Source organism: Drosophila biarmipes, chromosome 2R (genome assembly GCF_025231255.1).
Source record: "Drosophila biarmipes strain raj3 chromosome 2R, RU_DBia_V1.1, whole genome shotgun sequence".
Taxonomy (NCBI): Eukaryota; Metazoa; Arthropoda; class Insecta; order Diptera; family Drosophilidae; genus Drosophila; species Drosophila biarmipes.
Window position 1 is genome coordinate 7,832,631 of NC_066615.1, and position 12,187 is coordinate 7,844,817.

The following is a 12,187-nucleotide window of genomic DNA, read 5'->3' on the forward strand; positions in this document are numbered from 1 at the left end:
GAAACGCTTCCTTCTACCTGATCTGAAGTTATGGATTGGATTATTTCTTAGACTTTACTATTTTTAACACTTACTTATTACTGTATTATTCCCATACTTACTTAACGTTTTTCTCCGAGTGTAGAGCGTTGGAGGCGGGACATCGTTAAGGGCTGGCAACTGTCGCTTTTGTTTGTGCCAAAGAAAGTGATTGTCCTTGCCGAATCCTGGCAGCCAAAGCAATTCAAGTGTCAAATCTTTTATTTGCCTTTTGCAGATTTCGCAATAAAAATTTGTATTGTCAAAAGTCTGGGCTCATCCGAGCCAAAGACCAATCCGCAATCCGACTCCGAATTCAGTCCGCAGTCGGTGCGCCCCCCTTCCGTTTGAGCGCCCCGTTTCATCCGCTTGGCATATCCCTTGGTCGTTTGTTTGTGTGCAATAAATTTGCTGACAAAAGAGGGATTATTGCTGGATTATGCCGCTGAAGATGCAGCTCGGGATGAGGACGAAGGGTGTACGTGTATATAAACCAGAAGCTGAAGCTGGAGCTGAGCAGGATGTGCTCCTGGTGGCTGGTTCCTGTCAGCGTGCATTCCTGGGCGTTATTGTTTGGCCATAAGTTAATTGTTCCCCTGCGAAAGCTTCAATGCACCGCATCCTTACGCTCAACTGGCCGCCGGAGTCCTTCGTCCTTCGTCCGGACTCACGCTGCGCATAAGCGGCGACTAACCGTAGCCTGACAGGGGACATGGATACGGGATACGGCTATGACCGCCGATTGGCGCGGGATAGTGCTGGGCAGGGGCGGGGTGCGCCTAGTTGGAAACGTTTAATTGCCATGGAAACTATTGAGCTTGCGGATGAGTAATGAAAAGTGGATTGAAAGAGCAAATATTTTTGATATATACGAAGAAACTGCTGGGGGGATTAAGGTTGACGATGGGAACAGGCAAGTGAAAAGGCCCAGTTAGTATACATAGATCGTCCTCTATATCAGAAGGATTATCGCCGTGCGTTTATTTAAAACAATCCCCCTATTTATTTATTTCTGGTGGCTTGGGCTTGAGGTAACTAAAAGGATAAACAACGCCTAGTATATTGTCTTTCTTTTTTAATATTTTCCTTATTCCCTTAAATATTTTACGAAGATTATGAAAACATGAATATGTTCCTATATTAGTTTATATTATAAGGCAGTTTGGAACACAATTATATTTTGTATTTTATTTCTGACGACAGCAGTACGCTGTAAGTGTGTCGGTAGAGGCTGAGCTATACCCGCTAATGGGACACGGCCGTCCACTGGTTTTAAATAATCATTGATTATAATTAGTTGTAAAATGGATGATTTTAATTTGAAAAACGTAATCCAAATTGATGTTTCCAACCACAGAAATAAATGTTATGGTTTAAAATGACCAATAGATAGTTACGTAACAACAAAAAAGTTTATACTATTGTTGCATAGTAAAGCAGTAAAACATCAATAAAATGGTAAAAGTATATATATTTGTAAAACTTAAAATAATAAAGGATGTCTTTAAAGAACATATTTACAGAATTTATGATTTAAGCAAAGTTTGGTTTCGGAGTCTTTAGAAAAAATTTATGTTACATAGGTAAACTATTTTTGAAACCGATTATTTTTGTAATGATATTGTATATAGTAGCTTCACTGTAAACAAAATTATAAAATAAGTAAAAAAAGATAAAAACCGATATGTAACTACTGTAAGTAGTAAAGTGCTATTGTTTTTCAATTTGAACAAAGACATATTTTTTTTTGTAAGAACTAACAAATTTTCAGGTGCAATTATAATTTTTAAAATCTGATATAATAAAAAGATTAGTTTATCTATGTATATTAAATTCTTCAGATGCTTACAACCGGCTTACCTGTTTAAACGTTCGCCAATTTTTGCGGAGTTCATGTGTGCTTTGAAAAAGTTGATTACATTTTTGTCCGAACCATTTGGGTTGGAAGCCATAAAATCTTCTGTTTGCTCATAAAAAAGACAAAGGAAAGCCGCAATAAATTTTCATTTTCAACGGACAGATCCGAAGAGGCCCCATGTATGGCCCCTCTATTTATCCCTCCCCTTGATAATACCAACACTACTAAGCTGGATAAAGATACATACAGATTGCCGATGCCACGCCCCTAAAAATCTGGCCAAAAAATCATCGATTCGCAAGTGTAACAGTGTGGAAAAGGGAAGAGGCAAATGGGAAACGGGAAATGGGGATTTGGGGACTTGGGGTGGCAAGCCAAAATAGAATAATGAAAACGATGCCAGGAGGAAAGGAGGGCTATCAATATTGTCCTGAATGCGAAGATGGCGTCCATTATTGTGCTTGTGTCGGTTTCCATGTCACTGTGTGTGTGTGTGCGTGGCTGTGTGTGGGTAACTTCCGCAAAACTGGAAAACTAATTTGAACAAAGTACAACAAATAAAAGTGACTACTGAATGTTTAATTTGAAAAGGGAAGGCTCCAAACACTGAATGCCGAGCAACAACAGCAGAAGCAACAACAGTGTCCAAACAACTGGAGAACAAAAACAGCGAAATGAAGAAGAGAAATAATACAAAACCCACTTGGATACAAGTACAAATGCAGCAAACACATGTCCGCCCCTCTCTCTCTGCTCTCTCACTCTCCTGTACTCTTGTATCCCCCATTGTGCTTAGAGGATGTTGGCAAAAATGGCGCATTCAGTTCCCTCTCACTTGCACACCCGAAAAAAACACAAAGAAAAACCGAATATATTTTTTTGCAGAAGTCATTTTTATTTTACTGCAGCACTATAGTTCTTATAGTAGGAAAAAAAAATCCCAGGAAAAAAAAATATATAGTTAATATTGTAATAGCAGTTTAAATTCATTAACATTATATTTCTTTGTATAATTAATCAAATTGAAAATACAAATTGAAAATGAAAAAAGAGTTGAGCTTACATTTACATATACTTAAAAAACAACCTATTTATAGCTTGAGTTAAGAACGTTGAAATCAATAAAATCAGGTAAACATTTGGTGTTTTACACCGAACGAAAATTATGGATGCAATGTACCAATTTGTATAGCTACTTAAGTGTAATAAACGTTAAGAATTATAAAAAATAAATTAATTAAAAATATTGACGAATATTTTCTTGTTGATTTGCTTTCTATTTAATGGTACAGCTTTTATAAAATGGTAAGAGGTTTGTAATTTGTTGTTGAGAGTGTTACTTAACATTTATATTGTTAAATATTACCAACAAGTTTTTTGTGCTATCCCGTTGCTTACTGTGTATAGGGATGGAGGGCGGGAATGAGAATGCGAAGCGGAGAGAAACCAAGAAACGTCGACATACGGTTAGAAAAACATTCGCACATAAAAATGCCAACATTTGAAGCATAACATTTGGGGCAGAGGAGCTGCGGGGAGAAAAGAGGGAGACGGAGGCGCAGGAGGAGAGCGCCTGCCTCCATGTGGCTGACATAATGAAACATTATTAAGAGCCACGACGTCAAAGCGGCAAAAGGTATCTAAATTTGCGCAAAATGTTTATCCCCCCACCCCCTCGAAGTTGGCTTCTGCAGTCGTTGCCAATTTGCCGCCGTTCGGAGAGAGGAAAACACAAATATCACATTTACAGCACACTCCACCATTTTGTGTCTGCTCACACATACGGCTGCAGCGAGACAGAGAGGGATGGCAAGAGTGAGGGCGCCATAGATTGGTTCGCAGGACGTCATCTCATCCCCCGCTGGAAAGAGAGGCCTTTCTCTCTCTCGCTCTGTCTCTCTCTGTCTGCCTCTTTCGCTGTCCGGATGCTGGCTGCGTCGGCGGCAACGTCGGCAGTAGAATCACAGTTATTCGAGAAAAAAACACAGCAACGGCGACACAAAAGCTCAGGGAAACGTCGGCGGCAGCGGCAATGGCAGCGGTTTTTCATAAATAAATGTTTGAGTTATGTAGAAAAACATTTTGGGCGAGAAGATTTTCGTTTTCGTTGCGATTCAGTTAACATTTGGCCAGCGGATTCCGCCCTCAACGGACACGACGACGGACGCGCTAGCGGAGTTTCCACTTTCAACTTTCCACATTCCACTCCACTGCTGCTGGCCATATGTACAGTTAGCCTAAGAGCCAAACCGGAAACGACAGTGACAGCAGCTAACGGTCAGCGCTGAAGGAAAACGCCAGCGGAAACGAAAGAAAACAAATATAAAGTTAAATGCAAATGCAATTGCCAAGTGAAGCTAGTAAAGCGCCAAATCGAACACAGTTCCTGAGCAAAATAGTCAAATAAAACAGTGTTGCGTCCTCTAAATTAAGTGAAACGTGAACTTTAACTCCCGAGAGACTACAGTGAACACTCACAAAAATGCACACCAGCACGGATCCCATGCACACTCTGCACGATAGTGTCTCCCTTTCGCCGCCGCTTATAAAGAGCTCCAGGGGTGGCCCCTCCGGAATGGGATGCAGTGCATCCTCACGTGCCGCCGCCGCAGATGCCATGTCCATGGGTTGCGATGACAGCGACATAGAGCCGTCGGCCATCGGCGGTAGTAGTGCCGGCGGCGGAGACGGATCTGGATCCTCCGGCGGTCCTCTGGTAAAGCCACCTTACTCATACATCGCCCTCATCACCATGGCCATTCTTCAGTCGCCTCACAAGAAGCTTACTCTCAGCGGGATCTGTGACTTCATCATGTCACGGTAAGTGGTCTTTAAAAAACTAAGTGTTTTAAGAATATTCTAAACATCACCGAGATAATGGCGGCTTAAAGCTTTTCAATATATTTGTGTAATAGTGAGATATTAAAAAGTATGCAACATGTGATATTAAAAGGTTATAACATCACTAGTTAAATACAAATTTTTTTAGTTCTCCAACCGAGGAATAAATTGGAACAATTTTTTAAAGTAAATAAACATAAAGCTGATTAAATTATTATAAACTTACTGTAACATAATTTTATATAGAATAGTTGAATTATTTTTGATAGTATTTTAACTATTAACTATTACCTTATCGAAATACACTCAGGGATGTCAAAGAAACCGACTCCAACGGTTTCGTTGAAAAATTAGGAAACGAACCGTCTCCAGAACCGTAGATGTCACACAACCTATATCGTTTCGGATTAAATTTGATCTAATTTTAGGAACTTTCTTTGAAAGGTCAACTATTTGGTTGTTTAAATTCGTCTGCTTATTTTTTACCTTATTCTGTGACACCGAGATAAGCTTTTTAAGTTCGATTGTAACAGAGTTCTTCTACCGCCCAGAATGATATAATAATTTAAGAAATACATTTAAAACTGTTGTAATCGGCACAGTTACTTTTTTTTATTTATTTAAGGTTAGACTAATTTTTAAAGCCATTATTCAATGGTACAAGTCCGTTTACGAATTTTTTAAAGTAAATATAACAAAGTATCCTTGTAGCTTTGAAGAGCTTCATTGGGTAATTGCTATCACAACAGAATTGGTTGATTTATTTTGGTTCCATTACTATCCAAGATAGTAAGGAATAACTTAAATAACTGGACAGATATGGTTGAGATATACTTCAAAAAATATCATGAGGATTAAAAAAGGACTTTGCAAATTTATGATTTATCGAATTCATTTTCAGCTTTCCGTACTACAAGGACAAGTTCCCCGCCTGGCAGAACTCGATCCGTCACAATCTCAGCCTGAACGACTGCTTCATAAAGGTGCCCCGCGAGCCTGGAAATCCGGGAAAGGGCAACTTCTGGACGCTGGACCCGCTGGCGGAGGACATGTTCGACAACGGCAGTTTCCTGCGCCGCCGGAAGCGGTACAAACGCGCTCCAACCATGCAGCGATTCTCCTTTCCGGCGGTTTTTGGAACGCTGTCTCCATTTTGGATCCGCAAGCCAGTGCCCCTCGTCCCGGTGCACTTCAATGTGCCCAATTTCAATGGGAACAGGGACTTCGACGTGGTTCACAACCCGGCGGATGTCTTTGACTCAGCTCTGCGGGCGGACAAGAAGTTTAACTTCTTTGCAAATGCAGAGGCATCTTTCTACCAGGGAAGCCAATCGGGTGACAAGTTCGACCGGCTGCCCTTCATCAATCGCGGTCGAGGTGTGGATGCCTTGGATGCACTGCCTCACAGCAGTGGCTCTGGAGGAGGAGCAGGTGGGGGAAGCGGTGGATCCGAGGGCGGTCGCGGCATCAAGTACAAAAGCCCCTACGCCTTTGATGTGGCAACTGTGGCCAGTGCTGCGGGCATCTCCAGCCACAGGGATTACGTCGATAGACTTTCGGGTGGTGGCTACATGGATCTCAATGTGTACAACGACGATGCGGACACAGAGGCCGACGCGGAGGCCGATGGAGACGACGACTCCTGCGAGGATAAGATCGACGTGGAGAGCGGCAACGAGCAGGAGGATTCACACATCTCCGATTCGGTGGACAGTGTCTGTACAAATCGCCTGGATGCCCCGCCAGATGCGCTGACCTTCGAGAATGCGGAGGTGTCCGGCAGCTCGCCACCCGGAATCAGATCCAGTCCAAGGACTCGCTTCGATAGTGAGCCCCTCGTCCTGCGGACCAGCAAGCAGAGCAGCGCCAAGGACTTCCGCATCGAGACACTGATTGGCCACCACCTGCATCACGGTGCTAGCCAGGAGGAGGCCAGCGACTAGGCGGGATTCCCTTCGACCATCCGGAGCTTCCCCCAAACCGATTGGCTTGTGTACAGTCCATTGAAAGGTGATTTCTGTTTCGATCTAAGCACGTTTTAACACTCAACCCACTCCACGAATGGAATCCGAGCAGCAAGTAGTGATCAGTAGGTGTATCTGTAGGATGTAGGAGCCAGCACACCAGTTTTTAAATGCGACCAAATCAAAGCCAACGCTATAGTTGCCAGTCCACTTACGTACTATACATATATCGGCGCGTATATCTATGTGAATCTGAAGCATTGCACATTTATAGCATACTTTTAACGCGAATTCTAGGGATCCGGACCCGGTTTCTGGACTCTAGACCTATATCTATCATGCAAGTACTAATCATGTGTAAGTGTGCGTGTGTGTGCGTGTAACTGTAACACATCCAAGCAAGAGGAACACTATTAACTATAATTAGACTAAGAATTTTGCTGATGTTATTGAAAATTGAATAAACAACACCATAACTATAGTTTTACAGTGCATTAGGAATGCTGTTTCCTAATGGCAACTACTTACTCGAGGGGTAAGTACTCAAAAACAAATTTTATTTTATTTTCCTATCTTAAGGTTGAACAGTAGTATACTATGTTTTAAACTATTAGGGATAACAATTATTTATGTCGTTCTTAAGTTAGACCAACGGTGACCTACTTAGACCTACTTTTAGTTCAGTGTGATAACTACTAAGCAAAGAATTTAAAAATCTTTATTGAAATATTTTTAAAATCCGAATTCATAACATTTCTTGGTTGAATTCTACATTTTAAATTACTGTTTTAGAGGTTAATTTCTTTGCGTCTTTAGAATAAAATTGTTGATTATTTTGATTTTGATTAACGAGAGTTCCACGTTGATTATTTTGATTTTGCCAACTTTTGAATTACCCGCCCTGCAGGGGCCCTGCGATATGGCACCCCTGACTGGAAATCACGTCGGCCCTAGCGCCTGCGCCCTGCTCGCCGCTCAGCTGACTTGGCGCAGGACGAAGTTGTTTGGCCGTGGGACGCCACATCAAGCGCAGCTCTACCAACGAAAGCTCGGCTCTCCGCGGCCTCGGCTTTCCAGTGTTAAAACATTAAAAGCTGCGCCTGGAAGCGGGACAACAACGACAACAGTGTGCCGTGGAAGATACCAACACTAACTATTGGTATCCGTAGTCGACGGCAGAACTCACGCGCTACGCCGAGAGTGCAAACTCCTTTTTTGGCACAGTTCGCCCCCGCGGACTCCAATCGCACGCACACTATCGCAGTCACACGAATATATACCTATGTGGCCAGCAAAAAGTCGATTTTTCGCCAACAAAAAGTGGTCGTCTGTGTGGGCAAAACTTTAAATGGCCGGGGCCATAAAGGGAGATTGCAATAGTTGCAACTTGCCGACTCCTACCGAGATGTCCTGCAAGGAGCTGCCGCCGCTGCGGAAGAGGTGCTGAGCTCAGCGAGGCGAGAAAAGTTTTTACCAGTCAGTGCCCGTATCCCCAGGCAAGAGCATCGCATCCCAACCCCCTGCTTCTGCTCCTGCTGCTGCTGCTGCTGCTGTGATTAGATTGGTGATAATGAGTGCAACCGAAGTATCCAATTAAATGTCTGCAAGATAGGACAACGATAGCTGTTAGCGTCCAGGCCTAACCAGTGTTCACTGCCAAACACACAACGACGACGGAGGCGGCGGAAGCATCCCCCAGCGCACGGAGGGATCAGGACCAGGAGCGACCGGAGCTGGACGTGGACCAGGTCGCAAAGTAGACAGCCTGATGGCGGGCTGGCGGGGGCGTGGGCTGTGCGCTACGCTGCTGGCCGTGCTCACCTTACTCTCGGGTGAGCTCTCCTCCGCTAGGTGCCCTGGGTTAGCCCCCATAAGTAATCCCCTACCAATCCCCAGCCACGCGTTCGGTGCGCATCACCAACCTGCGGGTGCCACGCACCTACACGCTCCTCCGGAACCACGAACCCGATCCTCTGGTCCTCGACTGCGAGGTGGAGATTGGGCCGCGGGAGCAGGGCTTCGTCCTGAAGTGGCTGTTCAACAACCACTCCATCTACCAATGGATACCCTCGGTCAAGGGGTTCGCCATGGTGAGTCACGCGGGGTCACCGTCTCAGCCAATTAATTCCGATTATTCGAACCCCGTCTTGCCGTTGTCTCACCCACTTTCTTGCGACCATGTAGGGCTTCATGAAGTCGAAGATAGACAACCGAATGTTTGCGATGGAGGGCAGTCCCGGTGTTATATCGATAAAGAATCCCGACTGGAACATGACGGGCGAGTATACCTGTGCGGTGCAGACCTTCGAGTCCACGGATAAGCGGAGTGCCCGCTTGCAAATAATCGGTGGGTGTCACGACCACGGCGAAAATGAAAAGGATCGGCGTTGAAAGATGTGCGCTGCGGTGCCGAGCGGGGGTTACGCCTGGGGGGTTAAGGGTCTTGGGTGGTGGTTCTGGCGGGTTACCCGCCCACGTGCCCTCCCCCATCTTGGCTCGGTCCCTGGTGCTTGCTTGGGTGTTTGTGCTGTTGTTTACACGGGGAGACAAAATTATGATTTATGTACTGTGGGGCCATTTATGAAAGTCAAGGAAGCCTTACCTTAATACGCTCTCCCTTACTGCATCTCACCATTAGCCTTTTGTGGGTTCAGCCGTGGGCCTTTTTTAGTTTTTAGGGCTTAGGTGTACCTCCTCTTTCTTGGCAAACTGTAATTAAGATTATCTAACCCAACAGGTTTTTATCTTCGTCTTCAGGAGTCAGCAATATTTGTTGTTTAAGACAAGTTTATGCTTATGTTGTTCATTTAAAAGAAGTGAGGGAAGTAGGGAACATTTTTTATGTACCACTTGAAAAATTAAAAAGCTTTACGTTTAGTAATAATAATATTTTTGTTCACTATTGAACTTGTTAAGGTGTTCCAATGCGAAGTTTACTTTATAATATTTTATTTTTGATCTAATCTTTTCTTGAACAAGTTTATTGGTAGGTACTTTTATTTTAGGGATAATATTTCTGTTCATATTATAATTTTCTTTAGGTGTTTTGGGATCAAGCTTAGTTCCTTCAGGTTTATGAACGCTCAATTAAGTTCAACCCATAACGACAGGTCTGGGGTCATGCCTTTTCTTCCGGTGCAGGTGCCGGGCCCCGTCTGTGTGGCACGTGTGATTCGCTTTCATATTTGCATGCGTGTCAGGTGGCAGTCTCTGCGGTGCCGGAACCATGGCTTGTTTGTGCTGTTTTGTGCTTTTCTTTGGGACACTGTTTTGCTTGGTCTTGTTTTTTGTATTCGTTGTTTAGTTTGACACTTGATTAATTCTCACGACTTTTTGTTCTTCGGCTCCTGTCTGGCGGCTCTACCGCACTCCCACCCACTGGCCAATGTCCACTGTCCACTGCCCACCACCGACAGTTCCTGAGTCGGATTTCATGCTGGAGGCGCGGATGAGCGGATCGCGTATGGACGTGGACATTATGTGTGCGGTCCAGCACGTATTTCCGCAACCCATGCTGTCGGTCATGTAAGATGAGCCCACCTTTTGTGGCCGGCGAAACTGAATAGCGCCCGGATTTAATCGCTCCCTTTTTTCAGGTTTGACACCCACATACTGGACTCGGTGCTGACGCAGTTGGACCAGGACCCCAGTGGCCTCTACAGCATGACCGTGCGCACCCGCATTCCTAGAGATCAACTCGAGTCCCCCACCCCGATCACCTGTGCGTTCGTCCTGGTTGGCACCAACTACACCAAGCGCCGGGAGACTATTTTCTATGGTAAGTACAGGTAAGCAGAGGCTGCAGAACGCAATTTACTGATAATGCTTCCCGTTGCCGGTACAACTATATAAAAAAGAAAATAAACATAAAGACATTGACTAAGAGGTTTGCTTTGGCAAGTTAGGTTTCGGTATTGAAAATTTAATATATAACGATTATAATGAATATTTTTTTATAATTCATTATTGCCTGATATTTAAATTGGCTAATTAATTAATTTAGTGTAGTCTTATTAGTATAATTTATAGTATTCTCACTTGGCTGCGCAACAAGTGTTTTCAAAAACAAAGTCACAAAGTTTCCTTAAAAATGAATCATTCGACACGTATTCCAGTAAAAATGTCTTTCAGAAGAATCCTTCTTCAATTTCTTACATCGTTAACCTATTTCGTGATTTAGTTGTTTTAATTGTTTATAAAAATTAAAGGGCATCAAAAAAAAGTTTGATAGCAGTCTATGTCGCTTATTCCAAAAAAGCATCTGATTAACAGCAATAGTACGTTTTAATAATGTCAATGCAGTTATACCTGTGTATGTACCTAAGAAAGTTTATTTTATAATTTACTTATTTTTCTTTAACATTTTAAAGAACCTAATGATTAATATCAAATTATTAATAAGTGTAATAAAGACAAAACACGTAGGTTTATCAGGTTTAAAGACCCAAAATAACATAATCCTTTTAAAAAATTAAAATTTTTGTTTAGGCCAAACAATTTACCGATTTTACATTATTTTTCCTGGTTGCAGATAAGGCCTCAACTATACAACGCAAGTGGACAACGGTCGCCGTAGTCATGTCCATCGCATCCTTAGCTCTAAGCAGTTAGTTTGGTAGTGTCCTTCGATGTAGGCTATTTTTACGTTCGGTCTAGAAACTTTGATATACTAATTTTTAATAGACTTTTAACGGATAAACGTAATTTTTTGCGGTATTTTAAAAAGATGCGCTTATTTTGTACATGCATGTAATTGTAAGGATAATGAAACACAAACCAGAAACAAACACCACAATGCGTAAGCAAACGAACCCCAAAAACCGAAAAGGACAACAGTAAAATATAACAAGAAATTCTTGTATTCATATATTTACCACATAAATAAAATATATATTATAGTTATATATGATGTATAGGTCTAATTGAATACAGAAACACTAATAAAAAAAGGAATGAAACATTAAAAGTGCATTAAACCAACCGCCTTTGTCGTTGTTTTTCTTTGCTAATAAATTTTAAATTGAGAATTGTATTTTTATTGTAAAATTGCGAATTCGAGCTTGCATCAAGTCATATAATAAATAAATCATCGTAGGACTTATAAATACAAAACATTTTTAGTGTGTGGAATTTTTTGTATAGAGCATTGTAAAAGTGGGGTGAAAAAACCGTTAAAAATTCGAAGGTAAACTCGACCAATATAATATAAATTAATGGATCCAAAATCAAAAAGTTTCTCTTTCTACAATGAAACACGATACTCACTTACCTTTTTATTGTATTTGATTCTTGAATATTAACCAAAACATTAAATATTTTTAGTCGTTAATCAAAATTATTCGTTTTTCACAAAAAAATTCCCTTAGCACTAATTAGTTTTGCTACTACTCCATAGGAGTAAAGTATAAAAGTAATTTTTATAATTTTAAAGGTATTCGAAAATATTGCGGATGTTCCGCATTTCAGAACTTGTGTGAATGCAACCCTGCGCGCGTTCCTGCGCATA

At 42.2% G+C, this 12,187-nt stretch overlaps 2 protein-coding genes across 4 annotated transcripts; both read left to right on the forward strand.

Annotated features, from left to right (window-relative positions):
- Positions 1 to 3,938: 3,938 nt before the first annotated feature.
- Positions 3,939 to 7,142, forward strand: LOC108026547 (fork head domain-containing protein FD3). Its single transcript, XM_017097497.3, has 2 exons — positions 3,939 to 4,696; positions 5,619 to 7,142. Exons 1-2 carry the CDS (start codon positions 4,359 to 4,361, stop codon positions 6,658 to 6,660), a joined length of 1,380 nt encoding a protein of 459 aa, XP_016952986.1. The 5' UTR covers positions 3,939 to 4,358; the 3' UTR covers positions 6,661 to 7,142.
- A 665-nt stretch (positions 7,143 to 7,807) lies between these two features.
- LOC108026965 (uncharacterized) lies at positions 7,808 to 11,675 on the forward strand. Of its 3 annotated transcripts, none has more exons than XM_050887873.1 (6): positions 7,808 to 8,513; positions 8,578 to 8,771; positions 8,866 to 9,028; positions 10,098 to 10,206; positions 10,278 to 10,469; positions 11,213 to 11,675. In XM_050887873.1, exons 1-6 carry the CDS (start codon positions 8,450 to 8,452, stop codon positions 11,214 to 11,216), a joined length of 726 nt encoding a protein of 241 aa, XP_050743830.1. In that variant the 5' UTR covers positions 7,808 to 8,449; the 3' UTR covers positions 11,217 to 11,675. The 3 variants fall into 3 exon arrangements, with proteins under 3 accessions (XP_050743830.1, XP_016953669.1, XP_050743831.1); XM_017098180.3 differs by having other exon boundaries at positions 7,813 to 8,513; positions 10,278 to 10,459; positions 11,213 to 11,670; XM_050887874.1 differs by lacking the exons at positions 7,808 to 8,513; positions 8,866 to 9,028 and having other exon boundaries at positions 8,603 to 8,771; positions 10,278 to 10,459; positions 11,213 to 11,670.
- Positions 11,676 to 12,187: the final 512 nt, after the last annotated feature.